At 38.8% G+C, this 27,579-nt stretch overlaps 9 protein-coding genes across 9 annotated transcripts; 4 read left to right on the top strand and 5 right to left on the bottom strand. All coding sequences in view use genetic code 12, as the record gives it.

Annotated features, from left to right (window-relative positions):
- On the bottom strand, positions 1-1,878 carry SKN7 (kinase-regulated stress-responsive transcription factor; the record flags this gene model as incomplete). The annotated part of the gene is made up of 1 exon (XM_036807810.1): positions 1-1,878. One exon carries the CDS (start codon positions 1,876-1,878, stop codon positions 1-3), a length of 1,878 nt encoding a protein of 625 aa, XP_036664610.1.
- Positions 1,879-2,447: 569 nt separating this feature from the next.
- ROT2 (glucan 1,3-alpha-glucosidase ROT2) lies at positions 2,448-5,126 on the bottom strand (the record flags this gene model as incomplete). Its single annotated transcript, XM_036807809.1, has 1 exon — positions 2,448-5,126. One exon carries the CDS (start codon positions 5,124-5,126, stop codon positions 2,448-2,450), a length of 2,679 nt encoding a protein of 892 aa, XP_036664609.1.
- Positions 5,127-6,264: 1,138 nt separating this feature from the next.
- BRE1 (E3 ubiquitin-protein ligase) lies at positions 6,265-8,358 on the top strand (the record flags this gene model as incomplete). The annotated part of the gene is made up of 1 exon (XM_036807808.1): positions 6,265-8,358. The coding sequence occupies one exon, from the start codon at positions 6,265-6,267 to the stop codon at positions 8,356-8,358; it is 2,094 nt and encodes a 697-aa protein (XP_036664608.1).
- Positions 8,359-9,609: 1,251 nt separating this feature from the next.
- Positions 9,610-11,856, top strand: BDF1 (chromatin-binding protein; the record flags this gene model as incomplete). The annotated part of the gene is made up of 1 exon (XM_036807807.1): positions 9,610-11,856. The coding sequence occupies one exon, from the start codon at positions 9,610-9,612 to the stop codon at positions 11,854-11,856; it is 2,247 nt and encodes a 748-aa protein (XP_036664607.1).
- A 309-nt stretch (positions 11,857-12,165) lies between these two features.
- Positions 12,166-13,200, top strand: DUS4 (tRNA dihydrouridine synthase; the record flags this gene model as incomplete). The annotated part of the gene is made up of 1 exon (XM_036807806.1): positions 12,166-13,200. The coding sequence occupies one exon, from the start codon at positions 12,166-12,168 to the stop codon at positions 13,198-13,200; it is 1,035 nt and encodes a 344-aa protein (XP_036664606.1).
- Positions 13,201-13,242: 42 nt separating this feature from the next.
- Positions 13,243-17,334, bottom strand: SMC4 (condensin subunit; the record flags this gene model as incomplete). Its single annotated transcript, XM_036807805.1, has 1 exon — positions 13,243-17,334. One exon carries the CDS (start codon positions 17,332-17,334, stop codon positions 13,243-13,245), a length of 4,092 nt encoding a protein of 1,363 aa, XP_036664605.1.
- A 207-nt stretch (positions 17,335-17,541) lies between these two features.
- CPAR2_304180 (uncharacterized protein) lies at positions 17,542-17,862 on the bottom strand (the record flags this gene model as incomplete). Its single annotated transcript, XM_036807804.1, has 1 exon — positions 17,542-17,862. One exon carries the CDS (start codon positions 17,860-17,862, stop codon positions 17,542-17,544), a length of 321 nt encoding a protein of 106 aa, XP_036664604.1.
- Positions 17,863-18,072: 210 nt separating this feature from the next.
- CPAR2_304170 (mitochondrial 54S ribosomal protein bL34m) lies at positions 18,073-18,384 on the top strand (the record flags this gene model as incomplete). Its single annotated transcript, XM_036807803.1, has 1 exon — positions 18,073-18,384. The coding sequence occupies one exon, from the start codon at positions 18,073-18,075 to the stop codon at positions 18,382-18,384; it is 312 nt and encodes a 103-aa protein (XP_036664603.1).
- A 112-nt stretch (positions 18,385-18,496) lies between these two features.
- On the bottom strand, positions 18,497-27,469 carry CPAR2_304160 (uncharacterized protein; the record flags this gene model as incomplete). Its single annotated transcript, XM_036807802.1, has 1 exon — positions 18,497-27,469. The coding sequence occupies one exon, from the start codon at positions 27,467-27,469 to the stop codon at positions 18,497-18,499; it is 8,973 nt and encodes a 2,990-aa protein (XP_036664602.1).
- Between the last annotated feature and the right edge of the window lie 110 nt (positions 27,470-27,579).

Here is a 27,579-nt window from a genome sequence, read left to right as displayed (position 1 = left end):
TTACTCTAATCTTTGTTTCTTACTTAATGGCTCCTCGTCGATTTTCTCGTCCTTCAACAAATGCTTTGCAAGTATGGAATACAAATCATCCTTGGTAAATGGCTTTGCTAAAATATCACTCATACCATTCTGCAAATACGTGACTAAATCATTGTCTTCTATGTTTCCGGTCATGGCAATAATAGGCGTCCTTGTGTCAAAAGATCTAATGACACTGGTTGCAGTAGCCCCATCCAAATTAGGCATAACAATGTCCATCAAAACTAAATCGTACTTGGTACTCTCGACTGTGGAAATGGCATTTAGCCCATCGGTAACAACAGTAACCTGGCATCCATATTTGACCAAAAACTTTCTGCACAATTGTATACAAACATTGTCATCTTCAACCAAAAGAACATGAAATTTCGGATTAGAAATTGATGTGGTGCTAATTTGTGGAAGAACATTGCCACTTGGTGAAGCGGATGTACTAGTCATTGGAGATAAAGGCTTATTAGACGGGGATGGTTGAATAAACTCACTTGATGTTGGAAGATGGTTGCTGTTATTGAGCAGGGACAGGTCCGGGTTGTTTAATATACTCGCCTCACCTGACGGGGAGTTGTTATCAGATTTGTTTCGTTTTTGAAGCATGGCGATAGCGCGCGAATCATTGGCTTCTACTGAAGCTTTATCTTGAGGAAACGATGGTTGTGGAAGTTGGTGAATGGACAGCAGTCGACTCAAAGATGCCAACCCACTAATGGGGCTTGTTGCTGCAAACGAAGTTGGAGCAGGTCTGCCTCCGGGGATTGACAAGGCCCTGTTGTTCAGACCAAGTAAGGACGATTGTGCTTGCGCATTTGCCGCCGCTGATGATGCCGTTGCCGATTGAGGAATCGGCAAGCGAGGGGAGCCTGATTGAGTTGGTGGAATTAGTGGTGATTGTAAATTGTTTACACGAGGGGATTGCAGTTGCAAATGTTGAGATATGCTGGGCAAAGATGAGGCAGGCAAGGAGTTCAGCGACATTGGAAATGAGGACGATGTTGAGTTGGAATTTGGCTCTTGAAACTGAAATGGTCCTGTGTTCGGAGGAGGGAAATCCAATGGTGGTACCTTGATTCCAGCTTGTACCAAAGAGTTGAGCAAAACACCAATTGATCGGTAATATCTCTCATTGAACGAGTTTATGGAAACAATGTGTTCAACCAATGTTTGGTACTTCCTTTGTAGTATGCTTATTTCTTGGTTTAACATTTGATTCGTGTCTTTGAGATGATTGATTTGATTGGTTAACCTATTTTGACTCGAAGTGAGCTGACTAATACGTTCGTCATAATGTTCATGGACTTCAGTTTCCTCCACAACTTCTGCTTTACTGTGCTCATTAACCCCACTTTGATCTGCCTCTTTTGAATTCTCGCGTTTTACAATTCCTGTATCAGCCTTTAGTTTGGTTTTTGAGCCATTTGGAATTTGTTTACTATTCTTTTTACTTGAAGGCCCCTTCCTTTTGATATTTTCCAATGAGACACGATCATTCATTCTAAAATCTGGATGTTTGAATTCCCAAGCATCTTCACCATATGGATAGGACAGTTTGGCCTCATTTGGAATTTTAACCTTGTGAAAATCATACTTGTTCAATTGTCGTACAAAACTGGCAAAATTGGAATGTTTGAAATGACGTGGTAGTATATTTTTGGTGAAATTGTTGGTATTTATAACAACAAAGCTATCCCCACTCTGTGTCCATCGAACAACGTCTTTATAGCTATCCTCTTGTAGCATCAAGAACAACTTCTTGACGAAATCATTGGATCCGCTTTGATTTGAGCTTGCAGTAGTTGCAAGTGTCGAGTTTGGAGCAATGGGTTTATTGAGGGGAGACATTGTTTGTAGACGTTAAATTAGCAAAAAGATGGAATCAATAAAAATTGTAGTGATGTTTTTAGTAATGTAGTATATCTGATTGCATAAGTGCAGAGGCGGGTGATATAATGTCTGATAATTGAAATACCGTGACTCTATTAATGGGTCGTAGAACGACTAGTAGTGTATTGACTGTGTGATTCCTAAGTATTGGTTGATTGCTTCTATGCACAACTCACTGCCCGAGTTTCATCATTGATTGTTATTTTTTTTTTTCCCCTTCTCACTGTGTTCCTCATTTTTTCTGTTGAACTAAACGAATAACCAAAAATAGGCAGAGAGAGAGAGAGAGAGAGAGAGAGAGAGAAAATACCTCTATTTTGTGTAAGTGTTCAGGACCTTAGTAATTGAACCTTGTTGTATTGACAAATAGTATGAAGATCTTTTACGGAGAGGAAATTGATGTCATAAGTTTTTAAAGAAGAGACACCGTAGAAGCACCTTGAGAATGTACGAGTGGACAATACGCAGTTTATGCATTTTGTCTACCAAAGCGTAAACCAACAACAACCTACTTAACTTTTTCAATTTTACAACTCATCATGCTTCCGTGACCCACGTCCAAACTTTATAGGAAACTCTCTTGGATTTTTGATTACAATCTTGTTTGATTCTTTGACCAATTTACCAGAGCTAACGGTATCAACGACAAAATCAGCACCAACCATGATTATCTTTTCAAATTCAACGGGGAAATCATACAGTCCCGTGGAATTAGCGGCAATACCATGTTTATCAACAGCAAAAGATATTAGCTTAAACTCTGGATCAATTGATTCACCATCGTCAGTGTACAATTGGCCAGTGGCTTTGCCGTTCCTATTCAATGCAATTATCAAAGTGTATGGATCATATTTCATCAATCTTGTTGATCTTCTGTACCTATTCTTCAATGGTACAATATATCCACTTTTCAACAACATTGGAACATCACTCAACTCAGCTTTAATTCCGTTGGTGTAAATTGTATCACTAATTATTCCATTGGTAAATTCATAAAAGTGTTCCTTGTCATAGTTTGGTGCAACAAAGGAAACCGTTTTCGCTCCTTCATCTGTCACTGGCTTTACCAAAATTCCTGAATTTCCAACAAAAAACTCATCTTCAGTGTTGTAAATTTTTGCATCATCCAGGTCTTGGTATTCATAAAATACTGGTTTCAAAACCGGTGCTCCTGTTTTCGATGCCTCGTAAAAACTAGTGTAGAAAACAGGCAATAATTTATATCTCAATTTGATTGCATCTCTGATATACGACGTATATGGATCGCCAATCAAATAAGGCTCTCTTCTTCTAGAGTCAATGTGAGCATGTGCACGAAAGAATGGATACCAGATTCCTGCTTGGTACCATCTAGTGAGTAACTCACTCAGAGGATTACCGAAAAACCCCCCTACATCAGCACCGGCAAATGGCATCCCAACAATGTTTGAAGTGAGAACCATTGGTATGGATATTTTCAAATAATCCCATTTAGACATATTGTCACCTGTCCACATTGCCGCTGTTCTCTGACTGCCAGCAAAATAAGAACGAGTTAGAATGAATGGTCTTTGGCTGGGTAGCCTATTGAGTAGTGAGTTAAATGTCGCTTCGTGATAGGTCAAACCATAGACATTGTGGATGGACCTGTGTTCCCACTGTCCGTGATGTATATTATCCTTTGGTGCACTCGTTTCAGGCCCATTGAATACAGATGGTTCATTCATGTCATTCCAAAGTTTCAAATTCTTGTACTCATCGGAAATCATAAACGTCTTGTGTAGATCGTTCCAAAATGATTGACTTTTGGGGTTGAGTGTATCTATCCACACTGACTCTCCTGGCCAACAATGTCCATAATACACATTGTTTTCATTATTTTTCATGGCAAGGTCTTTTGAAATTATTGCATCACTTACTTCATACCCGGTTTTAATATGAGGATCAATAATCACGGCAAGGTTCCTACCAGTGCGGTTCAACTCTTTTAGCATGTGTCCAGGATCAGCAAATTTTTCTGGATCCCAAGTAAAGTATTTCTTCTCATCAGCATACTCAATATCCAACCAAATCGTGTCATAAGGAATTTCAAACTCATCAAACTTGGAACTGACCTCTAATACATCCTTTACATCGTTGTAGTTCCATCTACATTGATGATAACCCAAACTTGAAAGTATTGGCAATTGAGTGTTTCCAGTGAGTTTTCCATACTCCTTGTTCACTTGCTCAGGAGTATCCTCAACAATAATTACAAATTCCAAGACACCATTCTCTGACATCCAGTGAATGGTCGACTCTTTACCCTTTGTGATGTCAATATATGTATCAGCACCATTCACCCAAAATATCCCCAAAGCTGCCCCGGCATTAACTGCCATTATTAATGGTATTGACCCATACATGGGCAACCTTGAATCGGTTTCATACTCAAATATATCGACGTTGTATAGTCTATAAGGCTCCTTTCCATTGGTGTCTTTTAACAACAACGAATCCGCATGTTCAGGAATACCATAGAAGTTATTAAAGCCTTTTAAGGAAAAGTCTAAGCCAATCGATTCTGGTCCTAGGGGAAGCTTGTCATTTTTGGAATCAGCAAAATCATCGGAAAACATATTAAAGGATGATTCTTGAGGCAAAAGATGGTCCCCATTATGTTCTTCTAGTCTATAAGGTTCAATGTTTAAAAACTGTTTATCGTTGATGACCAATACTTCTTTGTTTTTGTAAAAGAACGAGAGTTTGACTGGGTTGAATTGAATCGAAACCTTATTGTTTCCATATGAAACATCAATTGAGCTCTTGCTTTTATCAAACTTTGCGTCTTTGTTGATTTCTACCCCTTCTGCAAATGCCCATTTAGATGTTTCATTGTATCTTCTATGATTTACTATCTGTTGGTGGGGTTCTCTATTCTCATCCAATTTGAAATGAAAGCTATCACCAATTACATCTATTTCGAAAGGAAATTCCACACGAGCACTTATATGAGGTGATTCCTTTACTACAATTCCCTTGACAACACTGCCCTTTACCGACACACTCTCGGGAATGATATTGTATGGTGATTTGAAACTGGAGTCCAACTTTACTTCATTAGCATAGTGTCTATTTCTATGACAGAATCCATTTTGTTCACAAGACTTGAAAAGGTAATCTTTAACAGCAAAGCAAGCGTTAGCCAAGATAAATATGGCAAACACTAGATTTTGATGTAGTTGCATTGTTGTTAGGGAAGAAAATTTGGCTTGTTGGAGTTCATTTTTCTAAAAGGGGCAACGGGATAGATGTTTCGTTCAACGCGCGTCAGAAGAAGGAACCGAATAAAACCAATGCAAGAGGTAGTAAACCTCAAATTTGATGTCATGATTACATTAATGAACCGCAACGCGAGCGAATACTCGTTGTGAGTAGAGAGTGGGTAGTTTCCAACTTTGTTACAAGTGGCTTGATGCATTGCGGAGCAATTCACTCAAAGTGTCACAATATGTATGCTCAATTGAAGCTATATGGGAGCGAGTGTAAAGGCTAAAGCTTGCTATCATCAATTTTCAGCCACCTCAATAGCCTCCCTTCTCCCTGGCGCGAAAGTGGCTGCGTATCACCTTCCCATTTGATGATCCTTTCGACCTTATTTCCATTCACCCAAAAGCAGAAACAGAAGAAAAAAAAATTCCCTCATCAAAGAATCCAAACTCTTAAAGTTGAAAAGTAATAGAGCATTCAATCGTTGGAGTAGACGACTGAAAAGAGTCTTATATGTGGGGAGATACTATTCGTGGAAGGTGGCAGGAACACCATACGCAATAATGTATGGAACAGCATCGATACTACTTATATATAAGAGTTGATGGATTACATTCAATCATTGAATAATCAAAAAGCGTCCTATTTTTGCCAATTTCCCTCCCTAATTGGTTCTGGCATCACGAACTTTGGTCCCACCAAGCTAACTTATGTCAGTCATAATTTATTGCTGGTTGTTTCATCAAGGAAGGCTATCGATTGCAGCTGTGGAGTGCTTTAATGTCACAAGAGTATCAAAAGGTAGTGCAATATTACACAATTTCTATTGTATGCAAAAGAACCAAAAAGGAACAAAGAAAAACTAAAAAAACCAAAAAAAACCAAACCAAAAAAAAAAAAATCTTTCCTTTGGATATAATTCTTTTCCAACCAAGGATAGAAGTTTAGAAAGAAACAGTCATTTAGGTTCCATCTCATCTCACCTAGCTTTACCTTATTTTGTCAGTGAGTATCTAAACCTTGTATATATACCTAGAGTACTCGCTCATTGAGAAGGGTTCGAAAGAAGGTCACGTTTTGTTTTTTTTTTTACAACAACTACAAATAGAATTCACAATGAATGCAGAAAGTGAGAGAAAGAGGTCTGTCGATGCAGTATCACAGCACGAACCAGCTTTCAAAAAGCATAAACCACTCGAAGAATTGAGCACAGAAGGTCCGTTGACTCAAGCTGATGTGGTTTACTTCAAAAAGGAAGCCATATGGCGACAAATGAATCAGTATAAACTGCAGGTACTTCAGTTGAAAACTGAGGTGCTGAAGTTGACTAAAGAATCCGAGCTTCAGAAGCATATAGTTGGGGTGCTAAGTTCTTGGTATGAGGAGATTATCAACTTGTTTGATGAAATAGGCGAAGATGAGAATATTTTAGTGTCTTTTAATGAGTCAGAAGATGGTGGTTTAGTGGATAAAAAATTAGAAGATATCAAAGTGAAACTTTCAAAAGCCATTGCTTCAAAAGTGTCTCCAAGTTCAGACTTGGTGTCTCTAAAACAAGTAAGTTTACTAAAGAGTCAAAATGAGATTCTAGCGAAGGACAAGCAATCCTTGTCGGAGAAATTGGATCTTTTACAGTTGGAATTGCTTGATTTGATAAACACAACGTCAAGAAACGAGTCTGTTACATTGAAACGAGTCGATGATAGTAGAAAGGAGAGTACAAGTGAAGAGGAAGTTAAAGATGAACCTCAACAGAGTAAAGAAGGTGCAAACAGTGGTGAAAACAAATCCGAGGTACATGCCAATGGTGAAATTTCCTCTGATGATCAGAATGGCAAAGCGATAATCGACACTGAAGTGTTGTCAAATTTGAATAATGAAATTGAACAATTGAAATTGGTGAATAAAGAATTACTTCGACAAATATCAACCCTTCGACAAGAGAATCAAAGTTATTTCGAAAAGTGTAATCGTTTAGAAACCAAATTGCATAATCTTGAAGAGATTGATTTGGAAGAAAATGTTTATTACAAGAAGTTGGTGAAGAATAATCAATCCCTTCAAGATCAAATCAGTAAGGTTAATAAATTAAATGCGGCAAATATTGCCAAAATAAATGAATTGGAAAAGAATCAAGTTAATTTGAAGAAAGTATTGGAAACTGATTTGATGAATGAAAATGAAAATTTGAAGCAGCAATTGAGCAAGAGTGAACAAGATTTGGTAAGAATAAGAACCACCAGAGATGAATTATTAGCCAAAAATACCATCCTCACTAGCCAATTACAAGACCAAAAGACAAACAAGTCATTGCTCGAATTGAATGAGATTTACTCTAAGCGGATTGATGAGCTGACCAAAGAAAAATCAAATTCAAACGCAGGTGCAAATGCAAATGCAGGTGTAGATGCACCAGGATCGTCAAGTGATGTTGAAACGATTCAATTGTTGCGCAAAGAGATTAATGAAATTGAACAAGCTTTTAAACAAACACGAGAATTGACTTTCCAGAAATTAAACTCAACCATTGATCAAGAAAATCTTGTTAAAAAATTGACTATTGAAAAGACCAAAGCTGATCAAAAGTATTTTGCATCAATGAGAGTTAAAGATTCATTAACTAATGAAAATAAAGTATTGAAACAACAGGTTGCGAAATCACAAGAGTTAATCAAGAACGTAAATGAGCTAGAGACAACTTACTTGAACAAGATTGAAATTCTTACCAAGTCATTGACTGATTACAAAATTATTAAAGAAAATTCTTTACAAGAAAATTCCAATTTACAAGATGAGTTGAAAAATGTCAACATAGTCAAGGATTCTTTACAACGAGAAATTGAACGATTAACTAGCAAAATTGATGAATTGACTATGGAATTGAGCAACTTGAAGGATTCTAATCAAACTCAATTAGCGACAATTGTAAAATTAAATCACAAACTCAACCATACAGAAGCAACCTTACAAAAGTACAAGAGCAACAATACTAGTCTATTACTACAAGAAGATGAACAACAGTTGGAAGCGTTGAGATCAATTGCCAAATGTTCGGTATGTACCAAGAATTGGAAAGATACAGCCATAACTGTTTGTGGACATGTTTTCTGTTCCAGTTGTACTCAAGAAAGATTGGCTGCTAGGTTGAGAAGATGTCCTAGTTGCAACAAAGGGTTTTCAAGTAATGATTTATTGACAATTCATTTGTGAGTGAAATGTTGTCGTTGCTGTTGTGTGTATGTATGACGTATTTCTCCTCCTTTTAATAAAATGCTGTATTAATATATTTGAAAATGTGGGGCGATGGTGTAAGTGGGAGTTTGAGAGTGAGTGATGGCAGAAGAGGAAGGAGAAGCTACATCCATCTGAGGTGTATCTCATATCTTGATATCTCTTGTTATCGGTGTATCATTGTAGTCAACAGGGTGGCAATTACGCGATTATGCAAATTACAACACAAAGCTAATAGGGGAAAAGAAAGAAAAAGAAGATTTCCATACATGAGTCATCCTTTGAGAAAACCAGGGTAATTCCAAGCAGGTAAAGGTGGGAGCAGGCACCACTATGTCCATTGAGCAAGCAGTGCGGAAATCTTTATCTGGATCTATTTACTTGTGCGTGACCAACAGTTTTAAATACTAGAAGGATGGCTGGTTGGTGAGTTTTTCAAAAAGTGTGTGTTTCTGTGTGTGTTATAATAAATCATCTCAAAATCGATTAGAAAGGTAGTGTACTTTGGACAAAGAGAAAATGAGAATATCAACAATCTATTCACAAAATACCAACTACATCTAAATACTAGAAAATGTATGACATAAGTTTGGGTTACAACAGGTTAAAGGGTAGCTTCTGAGTAATAATAACTATGCTATTTTAGAGAAATGCTCATCATTTATTAAGATAAACATAAAGTATAAGTTTGATATAATTTTCAAAGTCATATTGTTTGTAAATTTGCCATCGAAGGTCGTGTAAATAGTAACAGAAAAATTAAAAGTATAATCTCTCTCGCAAGTATAAAAGGAACAACAAATTTCCAACAAATTTTTTTTCGGTTTTTTTTTTTTCGCAATTTCGCATTTTTCGCAATTTCGCATTTTTTTTTTTTTCCAATTTTTGGCGACATATACAAATTAAGGTCTATATTTTTTGTTCCATACTTTTTAGTTTTCAGTTTTGGGCAATCAATTTGGCTTTAATCTAACGAGTTCTCATAAAGGAGGTGTATTCAAACACATACGCTCACACACTAAAACTTTTGTTTACATTTTGTGTGGCTTATTGAATATTTTTAGTTCGCAAGTTTTTTTGTTTGCTTTGGTTTAATTTCAATTTACACTTCATACTGTTGAAAGAGTTTCTGTTTCATTACATCGACTCAAACTTTGGATACTCAGTTGTAAAAATCTTACTTCATCCTATTTTTCCATTCACCATATCAACCATACGAATCGTAAATTTATGTCACAGCTTCTGCCGGAAACCAATACTCCGGTTCAAACACCATCGGCTGAGAAATTTTATGATGAGCATCTAAGTAAGCTTGATGAAAATACTGAAACCAGTCTAGATAACAAATCCAATAGTCTAAAGCAAGATGATGGTGAACACAACACAGCTGAGGAGAAGATAGACACTTCGCTATTCGAGTCACAGCAACAGCAACAGCAACAACCATCTCATGAACCACTTTCACCACCCAATCCATCTCCAACACCAGAAAGGAGAGGATTAGAAGAGAAAGTGGAAGGAGACGTAGCCAATGGGGAGGAAGGTGTTACTGAAGAACCGGAAACAAAGGAGACTGAGCCAAAAGTAGAGAATGAAGAAGATGACGAAACGCAAGAGCAAACAGATATCGTCACTATTGCAGCAAATGGATCAACTGAAGCTGTTGAAACCTTCATCAAAAACGACAAACAACTTGAAAATGAGGAAAAGAATCGGGATCAACCAGAAGAATCATCATCCACTGAAGAAGCAACAGCTACTCAAACACAGCAAACACAACTTCCTGTATTCACAGAACCAGCTCCAAAACCACCAGCAGAACCAGATATGAATAACTTACCTGAACATCCAATGCCTCCTCATCAAGCCAAATTTGCATTACACACAATTAAGGCCATCAAACGTCTCAAAGATGCTGTTCCCTTCTTAGCTCCGGTTGACACTGTCAAATTGAATGTGCCTTTTTATTACAATTATATTCCTCGTCCCATGGATTTATCCACTATTGAGAGGAAAATCAATGCTAATGCATACGAAGATATTGCTCAAGTGGTTGATGATTTTAATTTAATGGTTGAAAATTGCAAGAAGTTCAACGGAGAAGCTGCTGGTATATCGAAAATGGCAACCAACATACAAGCTCATTTTGAAAAACATATGCTTAATGTGCCACCAAAGGAATTACCAGCTGTGGTTTCTGCTTCCATACTGAAATCAGGTTCTGGTAATGATGCGGCCTCTATAACCAGCAGGAGGAAAGTTGCAACTGAATCAAATTCACAACAGCATAGAGATTCAGTGGCCACTGCTAGACCCAAGAGAACTATTCATCCACCAAAATCAAAAGAATTACCATATGATGTAAGACCAAGGAAGAAGAAGTTTGCTGCCGAATTGAGATTTTGTAATCAAACCATTAAGGAATTGATGTCAAAGAAACACTACAACTACAATTTCCCCTTTTTAGCTCCTGTCGATGCTGTTGCTCTTAATCTTCCCAATTACCATGATATTGTCAAAGAACCAATGGATCTTGGAACGATTCAATCTAAATTGACCAACAACTTGTACGAAAATGCCGACGACTTCGAAAAGGATGTGAGGTTGGTATTTCGCAATTGTTATGCTTTTAACCCAGAAGGCACTGATGTCAATATGATGGGACACAGGTTGGAAGCCATTTTCGATAAGAAGTGGGTCAATAAACCAGTACCTGAACCAACACCCCAACACTCTGAAGCAAGTGATGATGATTTTACCAGCGATGAAGAAGAGGAAATCACAGAGGCCGTACTCTCCGAAGTACCAGCAATACAATTTTTGGAGAATCAATTGATTAGAATGAAGGAGGAATTGGAGAAAATGAAGGCTGATCATTTGAAAAAGTTGCGAGAACAACAAGCTGCAAGGCGCAAGAGAAAGAAGGCTCAGTCGGGCAAGCGTGGATCCAAATCAAAGAGATCGAGAGAACGTTCGCATACTCCATCGGGTCATCAGCATCAAATAAAACTCACTCCACCACAGCCAGTTGTCACTTATGAAATGAAGAAACAAGTTTCCGAAGCAGTGCCTACTTTATCGGATAAGAAATTGAATGCACTAATCAAGATTATTCAAGATGACGTTCAAATCACTAATGAAGATGAGGTTGAATTAGATATGGATCAATTGGGAGATTCAACCGTGCTCAAGCTCTATGACTTTTTATTCGGTGAAAAAGCATCACAAAAGTCACTCAAAAGAAGGAAATTGGCTAGTGGCAGCGCTGGTGCTGGTGGCATCAGTGGTGCGGGTGGCAGCAGCAGCGGAGCAAATCTTGATGAAATGGCTCATTTGAGACAACAATTGGCCTTGTTTGATCAAGGAAATGGGCAAACGGCCGAACAACAATTTGCCAATAATGGTTTTATGAATATAGCACATGAAGAAAGTTCGGATGAGGATGCTGCTTCGTCCGAAAGTTCAGAAGAGGAGTAGCAGTGCTCGATTGCGAGGAACATACACATCACACGCAGCACATACTCACAACATCATTTCCTGTACAATAGTTATCTTTCCCCCTGTTTCCTTTTTTTTTAATATGTATTATGTATAAATATTTTCCCCAAACGAATTGCCATTATTGTAGAGAGCAGCTCAATTGGACTCTGGTTCGTAGTACTGTGGGGCTACACTCCATTTGAAATGCTACCTAGTGATGATCTTTAAAAATCTTTTTCTCTTCGCAATCCTAGTTTCTGCAACACAACTAACTAACCAACCAGCGGCCTAACTCTTCCCTTTCACATGCCATCACCAATCCCTAAACGACCACCCAGTAATCGTCCCACCTCCATAATCAAGAAATGTCAAGACCAAAACCGACCAGCTTACATTGCAGGCCCCATGGTTCGTTACTCCAAACTACCGTTTCGTGAACTTTGTCGATTTTACAATGTTGATATTGTTTACACTCCCATGATTTTAGCTCGTGAGTTTGTTAGAAATGATATAGCCCGGTACTCTGATTTCACCACAAATGACAAAGATCAACCAGTTATTGTTCAAGTTGGGGTTAGTAACGTTGAAGATTTTATGAAATTTATCGAAATGATTCACCCATACGTTGACGGAATTGGGATAAATTGTGGATGTCCTATTCGAGATCAGATACGTGAGGGTATAGGAGCAGCATTAATGAGTAAACCTCGACTTGTTTCTGATCTAATTGCAACCGCAAAAGCCAAATACGGTGATTCTATATGCATCGATACCAAAATACGAATTCACAATGATATAAATGAAACGATTGAATATGTCAAGCTTATTGAAGAAGCTGGCACTGATATCATAACCATTCATGGACGTACCAAAACCACGCGGTCATCTGTTCCCGTGAATCTAGATGCAATAAAAACAATACGTCGACATATTAAAACTGTCCCTGTGATAGCCAATGGTGATTGCTTCACCTTGGATGATTGTAATCTGATTGCTGAATATACAGGGGTTGATGGAGTCATGTCCGCCAGAGGAGTGTTGGCAAACCCAGCTTTGTTCACGGGTTTAAATAAGACGCCCTGGGGCGCCGTGGAGATGTTTATGCATTTAACAACAAGCTATGGTTTACCATACAAGTTGTCACAATACCACGTGGTTCAGTTTATGGAGAACATGGATATACCAAGAAGAATAATTAAAGAGATCAATGAATGTAAAAGCATGATTGATATGATTGACTTGTTGGACAAGTACTTTTATGTCAAGAGGAAATTGGAAAAGGGATATGCAACAGCAACCGAGCCCCAATGGAAAGTAAAGTTGAGCAATGAAGCTACATAGACAAAGAAAGAGACTTTTTTTTTTTTATTTCATTCTATTCATCTACTCTATACTGTTGAACTCGATATTCAAAATTGGTGTACTCCTAGTCATGTTATTGACTTTGTAAATCCCAATCAACTTTTGTGCCAATTCAAACATATTATTCCTCAATGAAATCACCACAAATTGGGCATTCTTTGTCCGCTCTTTAATGTAATTCGCAACAATTGAAACATTTCGAAAATCCAAGGCAGCATCAATCTCATCCATGACATACAATGGAGTAGGTTTGTACAGATGAAGCGCAAAAACTAAAGCCAATGAACTCAATGTCTTTTCACCTCCAGATAAATTGGAAATGTTTTTCCACGATTTTTTTGGTGGCATGACACTAAACAAGATCCCTTCTGAAAATGGGTCCAAGCTGTCAACCAATTCTAGTTCAGCATTCCCACCCATGGTTATCATTCGGTACATGTCTTTTAAAGCCATTGATATGGCGCTGAACCCATCCATAAACTCGTCCAATCGTTTCTTTTTCAAATCCTCGCAATAATCTCTCTTTTCATCTCGCTCCTCAACGGCTTGATTCAAGTCAGCTTTTCTGTCAGTATACTCTGCAATCTTGGTTCCATATTCCTTGAGCATTTCAATATCTATCTGCACAGTGGACATGTACTTTTCCAACTCTTCAATTTCAGAGTTGACCGCATCCAAGTCGACATCTTCTAGTTCAGATTCACTCAAACGTTCAATGATTGATGAATCGTATTTCTTTTGTTCTTCTTCTTCGAGCCAATAGATGTAGGGCATAACATCCCGTACCACTAAAGCATTCAAGCTTTGCTCATTGTGCTCAATCGCATGCGTCATCTTTTTCAATGTGTGGCTGACTTTTTCCAACTTGTTTAAAATTTCAACTTCAAACAGTTTGAATCCAGAAAGCTCCTCTTGTTTCTCCTCTATTTCAACCCGTATAACTTCGAGCTCCTCTTCTTTATCTTGTTTCTGTTGATCAAGTGAATGTAGCTTCTCTTCCAATTCTTTCACCTTCTTTTGTAGTTCTTGTTGTGCTTGCTTGACTTCTTCATGGTCAGCTTCCAACTTTTCCATGGCGCTTTTTGAATCTTCGACAATCTTTGTATGTCGTTTGATGTCACTCTCCAACTTCTTTAATGCAATTCGATCACCACTGGTTTTGTCATTTATTATTGCAATCTGTTGCTTGATTGATTCCACTTTGGAATTTTGAACTTTCAAGTCAACCCCACCAGCTTCCATTATCTTTTGCTCATAAGTGGCTATCTCGTGTTCGTAGCCCGCCATTTCTGCTTTCAATTTTGCTTTAACAGCTTCGAGCTTCTCTAGTTCAGATTGTTTTTCCAAAATCTGTTGCTCATAAGGATTGTTTGCTTCCATTTGTCTCTGTTCGGCTACCAAACTTTTACAGGTCTGAGACACCTCCTTCATTTCCGAAGCTAATCCAGCAATGTCCAACCTGAGCTTCTCTAAAGAGAGCCTCGTCTCAGGCTCCAAACTTCGAACTTTGTTCAATGCATTTATCGCTTCGTTGTACTTTGTCTGCTCTCTTTCAAGCTCTGCTTCCATCTCCTCAATGTCAGCTCTTGCACGTTCCAAGCTTTCCTCATCAAGACCAGTTGCATCCGGTGCATTTGCTGACTTTAAACGCATGGCATTTCTCATTATTTGATTTCCACCACCGGACATAGTCCCTGCTATATCTATCACTTTCCCATCTAATGTCACACATTTCCATCTTCTTGCTCCATATGCTACTTTCTTTGCCTCATTCAAGTCTGGTGCTACAAGTGTATTGAACATTTTACTGAAGAACGCGGGTGCAAACTTGGGGTTAATCGGATCAATCAAATCAAAAAGCCGTTTGATTTTGGATGGATCGCCGGGGACCGTAATTGGGGACAAATCGTAATTCCGTAATTTATTCAAACAAATAAAATTGGCGTATCCAAGTTTGTTCTTCCGCAAGTAATCAATGCAAGCTTGTGCTGTCTCAACTGTTTCCACCACCATAGAGTCTAACCCAGGAGCGGCTGTAGAAACCGCTATATCATACTTTTCATCAATGGTCCCAAGATCACCCAACTTTCCGTAAAATCCTTCAATTCTACCAGATTTTCCCAACTTAGTCAAAGCCGCCAAAACACTGCTTTGATTTTGTTTGCTTTGAAAAGCTTGTGCGGCGTCATGGTATTTATTCTTAGCGCGTGTAATGTGATTTTTCATCTTTTCCAATTTTGTTTTCATCAATTGTGTTTGCTCTTCACCTAATGAGATTTGCTCTTCAATTGTTTCAAGTTTATCTTCCTTTTCCCGGCATTCGTCTTCTTTCTGCTTACCTTCATGTTTGATAGAGCTTAACCTCTCCTTGTTCTCTTCGAATTGTTTCCTTGTACTGTTCATTTGACCTTCAAGAAGATTAATGTTGGAATAGATTAGCTCAATCTCATTTTCATTACTCTTTAACTTTGACGTCCAAGGCTCCAATTTGTTTTGCAAATCTTCTATACGTTTGGTGAAGCCGGATGTCTTCTCTGCCATCTTTTCTCGGATTCGAATCAACTTTTCCTCCTCATCTTTCAAAGTGGAGTCAAGTCTTTTTATATCGATCTTGTATTGCTCAGATGTGTTGGAATAGCTCGACAAACCGTGATTCGCATTCTGTAGTGAATGTGTCAGTGCATTGATGGTTTTTTGTAGTTTCTTTACTTTACTCTCAAAATTTTTTGATTTCTCTTCCAATGACACATTTTGCTTGGTCAAGTCTCGTTTTTGTCTATTTAGTCCCTCGATATCATTCAAAATCTTTTTCAATTCCTTTTTAACCTCCAGCTGTTTCGAAGTTTCGGTGTCAATGTGTTTTAGAATTGCCTCATTCGCTTCCTTCTTCTCGTCCAATTGTTTCTGTAACTCATTAGCTTCCTCTTGGTATGTTCCAATCTTGCTCTGTAGGTCGCTGATGTTACACTGAAATTTCAAGCTTTTGAAATTGTTTAGTTTCCTTTCTAGCTCTAGAAACTTCAATGCTTCGACTTTCTTTTCGTCTAATAGTTCTTTATCCTTCTCGACTAGCAGGAACCTATCTGATTTTTCTTGACACACGGTATTCAACTCTTCTATACGAGCCAAACTATCTTCAATCAACAGTTTGTACTTTGTGGTGCCAATAATATCTTCCAAGTACTCTAATAATCCATCCTCACCTTCCTTTTCGGCTTTGGCTTTCATTTGTGCAATGGATTCTACTTCACCCTGAAGAATCAAAAATCTCTTGTGGTCCAAGTCAATACCCCTACCTCTAAGCAAAGCTGTAACATCAGTGTAGTTACTTTTCTTGCCATTGATGTAGTAGACAGACTGGTTATTGAGAAAAGCCTTCCGCGAGATGATCAACTCCGAATTGGGAACTACCACAGACAACTGAGGTGATTTGGGATCATCAACAATCATATGAAAGTGTATGTCTACTTGACAAAAATCCGGTCTTTCATTACCAGAATTGTGAATCAATTCAGAAATCTTACCTTGTCTCATTTTGTTTGCCTTGAATCCAAACACGAAAAGCATTGCATCTATAACATTTGATTTGCCGCTTCCATTGGGACCCACAACTGATGAAAATGATGAATGGAAAGGCCCGATGACTTGCTCACCAGCGTAAGATTTGAAATTAGTGAGAATAAGCTTATTTATTACCAATCTAGGTACATTTTCGTTCGTAGACTCTTTTGATTGGGGCCTAATTGTTTGCTCTGTCCTTTTAGGAGTTGATACCTTGATTTCTGGTTCTGATAAGTTGTGAAGAACTTCCCCAAAATTAGAGCCGTCGTCATTGTTTGTCGTGTCGGCCACATCGGTGATGACTTCAACCTGATCTACCGGCTCATTCTTCCGCTCTCTTGTTTTCGGTTCCAATTCAGACTCACTTGGAGAATCCTCCAATTGAATGTCCATGTTTGCTGAATCATTGTTCTTAGAGGCTCCTCCATCAGGGGTATCTTTATGATTAGGTATACCCTCAACGCTGTTACTTTCCTTGTCGTCGTAATCACTATTGTTTATAAATGTACTCTCCTTTTCCTCGTCCAGAACAGTATTTCTCTTTCTCTTCATCGTTTTAGTTAATGCCTACAACTCTTTGGTAAAGGGAATGATCACTAAAGACGTGTTTTCGATTGATCTACAAAATGTAAACAAAAAGAAAAGTTTGGAAATCATATTTATGCGTTTTACACTACCCTTTCCATTACATACGCTACCACCTCCCTCATCACAAGGTGACACTTCCCATCCACTACAGCGAAATTCACGAAGTTTTTCTTATCGATTGGCTTCATCGTTGTTATTTGACGCTTCTGGAGTTTCCAGTGTTGACAATGGTGGCAACCCTCTCAAGTTTCTCTGTATCCTCTTCAACTGGGACGCTACGGCTACTGTCTCACTGTTACTGGAGAATCCTGTTTTCTGGTCCTGGTCGTTTAAATTCAAAGGGTTTCTATTATGTTCACTAGCATCTATGAATTGTGTGAGAAATTGTTCAGCTTGTTCTTGAGTTACGCTTGACACGGCATTCACGTTGACAGCTGTGGGAGTATTTAAAGTTGAGGGAACTGCCCTTCTACTTCTTTGATTTAATGACATCTTTCAGTTTGTAAGTCTGATCTATCCGAGAGGGTACGGTCGTGAATTTGGCAGTAATATTGTAAACCCTTTCCACCTGATGATGAGTTTAAACTGGAGCTGATTCAACTTGAAAAAAAAAAAAAAAAAAAAAAAAAAAAAAAAAAACTAGAAAAAATTCTATCCGAAATATTTACCCAAACTATCACCAGTAACCCACACCCTAACGCAATGTTCCAACATATCCTAAAACCGCAGCTAACTAGCTTATTCAAATCTCAAGCAAATACATTTAACAAATTTCCAATCAACTTTGCATTTACTGGGGTCTCGAATATTTCCGCTATAAGTTCCAGTTTAACACCAATGCAATCTATCTCGGGACTTATGCAGAAGAGATTTAAATCCAGGGGTAATACGTATCAACCATCCACATTGAAAAGGAAAAGAAAGTTTGGTTTCCTAGCCCGATTAAGGACCAAAGGTGGACAGAAAGTTCTTAGTAGAAGAAAGGCTAAGGGAAGGTGGTACTTGACCCACTAGAGGCGCAACAAAATACACTTGTATATAGTAGTAGTATTGAGAATATATAACTACCGTGCAATTTTGAAAAATATGTAGCGATACCTCATACTTCCTGGACATACAACCTCATTTATGCCCTACCAAGGGTCTTTGAATAACGTACTTCAATCTCGTGAACCAACTTTTGCAAATTTACAATAACCAACTCATGCGTAAAGTTTGGAAACTTGTCACGATGCAAACCAAACCATTCCAATGGAGGTGTTGCATTTCCTAATTCTTTGAGTTGTGGAGCTTCTATAATAGGTGGGGCCAACGGTACGTATTTAAATTTGGACATGGTTTCTGCTTTTTCAAGTCGTTCTTGAATTGCATCATCAATATCCTTGGTTGGATCCTCGGCATTCAATTGCTGCTTCAAAACAGATTTCGAGTTTTCGATATCATCAAGAGTCCTCATTCTATGTCGATACTCCATTCTCGAAGCTAACGCATTTGAATGAATCAAATACATCTCGCGGATAAAGTTGACGGATCCCAAATTCCATCTAATGTCAACAGTTCCGCTGAAAGTCGATTGATAGTAATACTCAATCACATTAGTGCCATTCTTTTGAAATGTTCGCATGGATATCCTAAAGGAAGGAAAGACAAAAATGTTACCACCTTTGGCCTTGTGTGCAACTTCAACAAACTCATCCACGGTACACTTTTCTGCAAACGCTTCATCTACCGGGGGAACTGTGGATAACGAAACCTTCAAGTCATTAAACTTCACATCCATTTCATTTGCCACTCCATGTCCATACTCATTTTGTTGAAATTTTATTCGAGACTCGTCCAAATTTATCACCAACACTTTAGTATTATCGATGGATGATGGGTAAATATGTACCAAGATCTTTCCAGCTGAGAGATGAATTTTGGTCTGCAATTTTTTGATAGTCTTTAGAATTGCATCACTTGAAAACGATCTGGACATAGTTTTGTTATTGACGGAATTATCCCTGCTTGAGTCTCTCAAGGTTTCCTTATATGACCTTCGATTATCCTGAATCATACGTGATATTGTGTTGCTAATATCAACAAAATTCGAAGCGGTCAATGAAGTCATGTATAGCTCTGCAACATTGAATTTTGTAGTAACAAACAAGTGATCCTTGGCCATTGCAACTGCCCCCTTTCGGTTGTATATATCCATCGAAAAGCATTCGACGTTAGCAATTGCTACAACGTTGTAATCAAATGACACTTTTGCGGCTAGCTTGTTGACACCTCCCGATAACAAAATCAATGGTACATCCAAAGTGTCTCCATCCTTGAGTTTCCAGCTAATAGCGGTGTGCAAATTGATATCGTTTACGGTCAAGAACCCACCTAATCGCCCCTTTGATGATAAATTGATGGAGTTGATTCCTGCTTTCAAATCCTGGGACCAATCGAGACTCTTTTTGGACACTGCCCAAAAATTTTCGATTGTCAAGGTTGACACACCTAAAGACTGACCGAAATCAACTTCGAGATTGATAACATTTGCAACGAAAAGAACAATCCAGGGGAAAGCGTATGTGGTCGATACTTCTTTGAATTTAGATGAGATGTTTTTCTCTTGAGCCAACTCTGAAGCAAATTGGTCCTCCTTTTCATGGCCACTTTCATCCTCATCTTCTGTTGCATAAATCGCAAACAACTCTTTTGGAAACCAAATATCCTTGAATAAATCCACGTCTTGGTATTGTTTGACATTTACAAATCCATCCACTTCAGACATACATCCAGACGTAATGTTTTGGTTTTTTGCTCCAATTTCAAAGTTACTCAGCAAAAGTATTTTCTCAACCTTCATTGAGGCACTGATTTCTCTCGAGTATATATGCTGCAACGAAGCTGACATCCAGTCCAACAACAATGATGTTGTAAAGCTTGGGTTCGTTCCTTTGTCTGTATTCAATTGCAACTGAATACCATCAAGTCCAACAATTGCAGCAACTTTCGCTGTAGGCTCACAACTAAGTGTTAGAAATTGTTTTTCAATTCGAAGTCCAAAATGAATATCCATTTCTTGAAGTAAACTTTCAATAAACTTTGTATTATTTGAATTATCATCCTCAGTTTTTTCCTTGTCTGTTTTTGGACTACGCATCAAGTCTTTAGTGCTAGTGGCCAAATCCAAGAAAACTGGAACACATTTTGGAAACAAAACGTTTTCGGATTGTGATATCACCAATTCTCCCATAAGTTTGTTTTTGGAATCCGTGATTTTTGTAAATTTGAAAGAAGATCTAAAAGCAGGGGCATGCAAATACAACGATGGTGTGTTTGCTTGTTCATCGTCCTCCACTCTATAGATTGACACATTTGATCCAGCAAATGTGGAGCTGAACTCAATTGATTGAAAGGAGGTGTTGACGGTGGGCTGCTTTGTTGTGTTTTCGGTGATGTCCTTCTTTTCTTCCACCGGGAGTGTCCTTTCCCTCCCATCTAAGAATTTCTGAATTCTAGAAGCTTGCTTGGCCGATTTTTGGATAGTACCCCCAACTGATGTGGACAAGAATTTAACATCAACTTCATCACCACGTAAAGTGATCCTCAAATGTTTTGATGTTTTCGAATGTTTTTCAATCATGAAAATCAATTGCAACATTGGAAGGAAAGCTCTGTTCAAACGAGCTTGTTCTGATTCCGTACTGTAGAAATTAGACGACTGGTTGCCATTAGCAATTGAAACATAGGAACCCATCAAAGTGAATTTTCCTAAACTTTCTTCCGTTGCCGCAAAGAACTTTTCAGCACCAACGATGATTCCTGGATTCTCCTTAGACTCGTCATTGAATAGCCAACCTACACAAAAGTCATAAAATAAAAATTGGAAGGACAGAAACTTGGTGTATATCCACAGCTCTAATAAGTTCCTTTGAGGATCAGCAGATTCGGTTGCATCGGGTGTAGATTGCAGTTTTTCTTTTAAATTTGAAAAATGTTTCATGACCTCGTCAAGCACCATAAGTGAAGAAGCCACAACTGGCTCAGACAAACACACTCTAAAATACTGCGACTCAACTTGCAAATTCTGCCGGTTATTGGGGATGTCCATATCGTTGAATAGTCTCACTGATATTCCGAGTGCTAAGATGTTTGATAGACTTATTGGTATACCTTTTTCCAACAATGTAAGTCTAATGGCTGGTAGAGCAATATCACCGTATAATTGAACCATGCCGTTTGTGAAGTTACCTTCTGAAACTTGAGTGGGGGAAACATTACTCAAATTGATTGTCGATCCTTCCAATGCTAAGCCAACACTGGCCTTTTGAACAATGGCAGATATTTCAAGATAGTCATTCCGAAACTTCATTTTGAAAAGACAGGGTATTTTTTTTGGTTTGTTTTGCCTCACCTTCTTTGCAGGTTTAACCATGTCAATTAAGTTTGAGATATTCTTGACTTTTTCCTCGATCAATACCTTATCCTTGGTTGCCAATCTTATGGCTCGGTTTATATCTGGTACAACTGCCTTGAAATATCCCACATAAACATTGGAGTTTAGGGTTGAAACCTCTTCTTGTTTTGCAAACGAGACTGAAGCCATCAAGTCCGCGGAATGCAATTCAAATATGTTGCCATTCAAAGCCAAGTTGCTTCGAACTTTTTCCACTTTTAACCTGGTTGATAGAACTTCATCCACAACAGATGCTGTGAGGGAGGTGTTCAATATGGCCCCTGAGAAGTGAAGGGGGTGAAGCACCCCAACATTCCAGATTACCTCGGTCATCTTCACCGACGTTGAGACGACTTTAGTCGGTTTTGGCAGGGAGGATTCCCCATCTGCATCTTCTGGAAGTAATTCCACTAAATCCATCACGTACAAATAATCATTTTCCAAAACGGTACGCAACGTATTCACAACGTCGTCGCTTTTGTCGTAAAGGAATGTCTGTAAAGACTCAACTTCAACATCCATATGTAGAGCCGTGTCAGATTGCGCAAATAAAAATTGCATACCCAAGAGCTTCTGCGTCAACACGTTGCGTGAATTGACAGTGCTCCTTATCTCCGCTTCATTGGCACCAATAGCATAAATCAGTCCTTTCGAAATGTTGCTGAAATCAATATGAGTGAAAAAACTATCCAATCTAATACCCACTGACGTGGTAAGCAAGGATAACGTTTGTTCAAATGCTTTCACATCAATGATAACATTTATTGATTTCGTAAGGGTGCGATTTATTGAACTTGTTTCTCCAGAAGCGGGCTGTTGTGTTACGATAGACGTGGCATTTTCGTTCGCAGTGGACTCACGATGCCTCTTCGTGCTAACCATTTTTACAAGATCGAATATGTCTTTTGTAACTTTACTTTCATAATTCTCCAATTTGACAATAATCTCAGCAACCTCGGAAAGCTCTCCTCTTGAATCGTTGAACAAACTCTTGAAACTAAGATCAAGCTCATCAAGACTGACAAAAGTAGGGTCTTTGCGATTACTACTTCTTAGTGATGTCAAGATTCCCGTAATGTTAAACTTGGAGCTCTTCTTTGCAACTGGTACAACCTCTTTGCCAAAGATTCGCTTAAACATGTAAAGTCTTTGTTGTTGATTGGCCTCCCATGCTCTCCATCCTGAGAAGATGTCTAGGACCTGCTCAAAAGCATTCTTAGGAAGCTCGTAAGCGTGCGCTTTGAATTTGGATGACATTTCGTCGATCCATGACTTTGGTAAAGTACGAAGAATATGCTGAAGTCGCGCCACTACTTTCCAACCATCAAAGAACCTCACATGTTCTGATTTCAATCTCAAAAAGTACGCTGGACGCGTAAGAACATCCGGGTCATGATCAATGGCATATTCGGAGGAGGCAATTGTCAAGGCATGAACTAGATTGGCATGTGTTTCTTGCTTACTTTGCAAGTTTTCAAACACTTTTAATTCATATTTGAAGCTCTCACTCATCTGCAGAAGTTCATCTGCCAACCAATGAGCCTGTGCGATATCAAAATCGCCATCCAAGTGATCATACTGAGCCGATCCCTCAACATTGTCCTTACTTTTGCTCAACCACCCTTCGATATCTTGCACATTCAAAACCAAGGCTGCTTTGTGTATATCCTTCTGTTGACAGCTCAAGGACAAAAAGCCCAAATGGTAGGCCAAGGTTATGCTCTCCTCTAAATCGATTTGGCCGGTCTTTGTCGTAAATTCCGTCTTGCTCGATATGGCCAAAGATAAATTCGCCGTCCTCATGGTTACACTGTTTTTGTCACGATGGGGAGCATGCAATGCATTGTCATTTTCAAGAGAGTGCCGGCCAATTTGTAAAGCAAGATTATGATTGACCACTCGTAAATTTTTAACTTCTTTGGAAGAACGCATAAGACTTTGAAGAACCTTGATGGTTGTGGATCCTATTTGGTCCATTATCGATTCCAAATTAACATCTTCAAACTCTCGAATGGCTTTGTAAACAGCAGGTAAGGACGCAGAACTGAGAAACGATTCTACATCACCAATCTCGACAATAAAGTTGTCGTACTCAGTATCGGGATCCACTGGGTAAGTCGGGCAAAAGTCTTCATCACAATAGCTCACTGTTGGCAACTCGATATCCGACATTTTGCTTGACGACGTGAAAGAAGTAGTGTCAGACATGAATGACGACAGCAGGTCTTTTGGCATCCACCTATCTGATGTTGCTTCCGTTAAGGGAACGTGCACCTTGGGAAGAGACATCGTTGTCAATAAGCAGCCCTTGTTTCTCTTGTAAAACGAATCTCTGAAATCTTCAAATAAAAGAAATGGGGCTCTATGGAAAGGTGCATCCCCATCCCTGACGTGAAACTCTCTAGTTTCTCTCAAGCCAACCATATCCGCTTTCTGACAAATATTGGTAAAGACCAAAGACGTTTTGACAATAGCTAATAAACTTTCGTTGTTGTTGGCATCCACTTCAACCACCTTTGCACCGATATCCGGTATAGAAACCACCAACTTGCTGGAGTATCTCATGTTAGGCACATCGTTCATGGACAACAAAATATCGTCCAACACTACTTCTACCATAGACAATGCATCCGGCCTCAATCTCAAAATGAATTTCGAAAAGCGAATGGAAAAGTTTGCTGCGTCAAAAGCCGGCGGGAATAGTTCTTCCAATGCGTTAGCTTGATCTTTGAACCCAACGCCAAAGTTCGTTAGACCTGAGATAACGTACTGCAAGAACATAGGACTGCTATCAATGATCCAATCTCCAAAACTAAAATCCCACTTGCACCAAAAAGTTACTTCTTCAGGAGGGGCACTGAACATACGATGTGAATGAACTGTAAATCCGTCCACTTGCATATCAACTCGGTGCTTCATATATTTGTCAACATATTGCATCACATTCATGATATCTTCGGACTCCTCTGATTCATCATTCATAACTCCAGAAATTGGACCAAAATCGACTTGCATATCCATGTAATAATTGCAGAAGCGCATATCCATATCCAACATATTAAAATGCAAACCTATGTGACTTGCACAGGTATACAAGTTACGAGGCAAAAGCATGAGCCCATTCCGAACTTGGAATCTGACAAGTACATCCACATCGTTTTCAGTCTTGAGCAATTTCCATAAGTCTTTCTCTTCTCGTACGGAACTGCTTTGAGATTGGGTATCTTTCATAGACTCAGAACTCATGCTACCGTAGTTGTACTCCTCGAACGTTTTGAAATGAACATGTTCTCCAAAATAGTTGTCTTTAACTGCAAACAAGTAACGAATGACAAACCCATAAAATTTCAAGCATATGTCATCCCCAATGCAGTTGATTTCTATGCAGTTTGACGTATTGACCTCAACCGCGCTATAAAAAGTGTAGTCACCTTGAACCAGAAACGGACCACTTTTTCCAACAACATTCGAGCCTTTCAAAAATGCATTGACGGTATGCCAGGGAGGAGTATCGAGAATCAAATCAAAGTGCGGGGTCTCCAAAGAGTATGAGATTGTTGTTTTTTTGGTGCTGGCACCGTTCAAAGGAACGGCAATGTCAATGTTGAGTTCTTCACCCTGAAATGATAAATACTTGTTACTATTGAAATCCAACGGATTGTTAATGATATTACAATCGTTCACGTTCAAGTATAGTTCAAAATTGATCAATTTCCAATTTATCCTGTACAAAAATTGGCGAAAATTCTCATATGGTTGTGGATCACCAGAAGCAAAATCAGTGAAAAGATCTGACAACAAGAAAAGGTGTTCTCTTAGCAAAAACAATCTCGGATTCAAACTGACTTGGTCAAAAGACCAATTACACTGACCATTCCATTTCAAGGGGAGAGCTATGTCGGCGTTGATTTCATGCGAGTCTGCCGAATACAAAACATCATGATTCACTGATGATCTAATTTCGGGGCTGCTTAGGTTCACCTTTAACTTATTGGGGAACCCCTTTTCAGGATTCGATACGAAAGAAGTAAACAGTCCCACATTTGAGCCTTCTGCTACCTTAAGTTCAAGCCAACCAAATGATCTAGTAGTTTTTTGAAACGCTTGATGATTTTGATTTTGTTTTAAAAATTCCTTGTCTTTACTTGCTTCTCTAGTAGGTATTCGAACCACCAACTCATCTTTCACAATGACGGTTACCTTAAATCCCTCATAATCCCTCTTAAAACCTGTCTTCAAAAAATCGGATGTAGGACTCGAGTCTCTCGCAAGTGACGGAAATAGCATGTTTTGGAGTGGTATTCTTTGTCTATCTGCCCATGGGCCATAATGGATTGTACCAAATGATATTTCAACTTCAATTCCCAGTTCCGGTGCTGCCATTTCCATACATTTTTTGCTAGTAGTTTGTAATCCTTGTGCGTCATAATAGTATACAAACCTTGTCAGCGTTGAATCAAGAATCAAACTGTATTTTGCATACTGCTCATCGCTGGTGAGAACAGTAGTTATTATCGGGTCTTCCGAATCACCAACATACCTTTTCAAACCCTTCCAATCGAGCTGATCTGTTGGGTCAAACTCATTAGGTCGTTGTTTCCTCAAAACTTTTTCCTGTACTTTTCGGCTAATCCATTTACTTGCAACCAAAAACTTGTACCAAAGCTTGTATGACTTTATGTCACGTAAATTATCCAACCTACCACTGTCAGAATGCATTTTTTCGTGGTCTTCTTTTCCATACCTATACTTGTCGAAACCAATATTGGGCCTAATCCAAACTTGGAAGTCATCAAATTGCAAGTCATGCAAAACTCTATAGTGGTCGACAGGGTTTGGTGCTTTGCTAATATCCAACAACCCTTTTCCATATTTGAAAGATGCCACCAAAATGGACGGCGTGGTGACGTTTCCAACAACAAATGCCCCCTTTTTTATCCTAAAGTCCACGGGTAATATTTGTAATAGAAGGGGTAAGGAACGTTTAGTGTGGGCATTGTGGTCTTCTGATGGTTCAGAATCTGTGGCATTCAGTTCTTTTTCATCACTTTGACCATGTACATCATACTGCGCTGAGGAGGAGCTTGATTCCTTTTCTTGTTCATCTTCCCCCTCTCGTCTCTTTTGTCCCTGTTCCTTCCCCTGATTCTCTTTGTCGTTCGATTTTTTCCCATTCAAGATATCCATTATGTTGTCATAGGCCGCCGTCTTATTATAAGTGAATATTTCCATCCCCTCAATTACAATCACAAACCTGCACGGCAGCTTGTCATTCTGGCGTTGAGAGACACCACCAGTCTCACTGTCTGTATCCCAGTAAAATCCTGACAATCTAGTGAGTGAGGATATCCAATATCTCCAAGTGAAGGTGACACTTAATATCGAAACCGTTGTATCGGCAGTCACTATTGTTAGATTTTTCAAAAATAGTCGACCCCCTAGTGGCGACAATTTAAATGCATCGATATGGACACGGATGCGGTAAACGTTCCATAGCACAAGCTTGCAAACTAATGTGACTATGAATCCTAGGAGTTTATGAAAATAAAATATAAAGGCTAGTCCCAAAACCAAAGATAAGATCCAATCAACAAAGTAGACCCAAAAAGATACACTATAGTTTGAGTTTGAGGCAACGGCCATGAATTGTGAGTCGAAAGCCATCTTGGATAGCTGGGTGGGTATGTATCTGAGTCAACCGATGAATGGTTATAAGTTTGTATGATGGCACTGGTAAAAGGCTTGGGCTTCTTGCGCAATGCACGCGCTCCCTT

This window comes from Candida parapsilosis, contig 005806 (assembly GCF_000182765.1).
Source record: "Candida parapsilosis strain CDC317 annotated contig 005806".
NCBI lineage: Eukaryota > Fungi > Ascomycota > Pichiomycetes > Serinales > Debaryomycetaceae > Lodderomyces > Lodderomyces parapsilosis.
The sequence above is the reverse complement of the archived record's forward strand: the minus strand, read 5'-3'. Positions and strand labels throughout refer to the sequence as shown.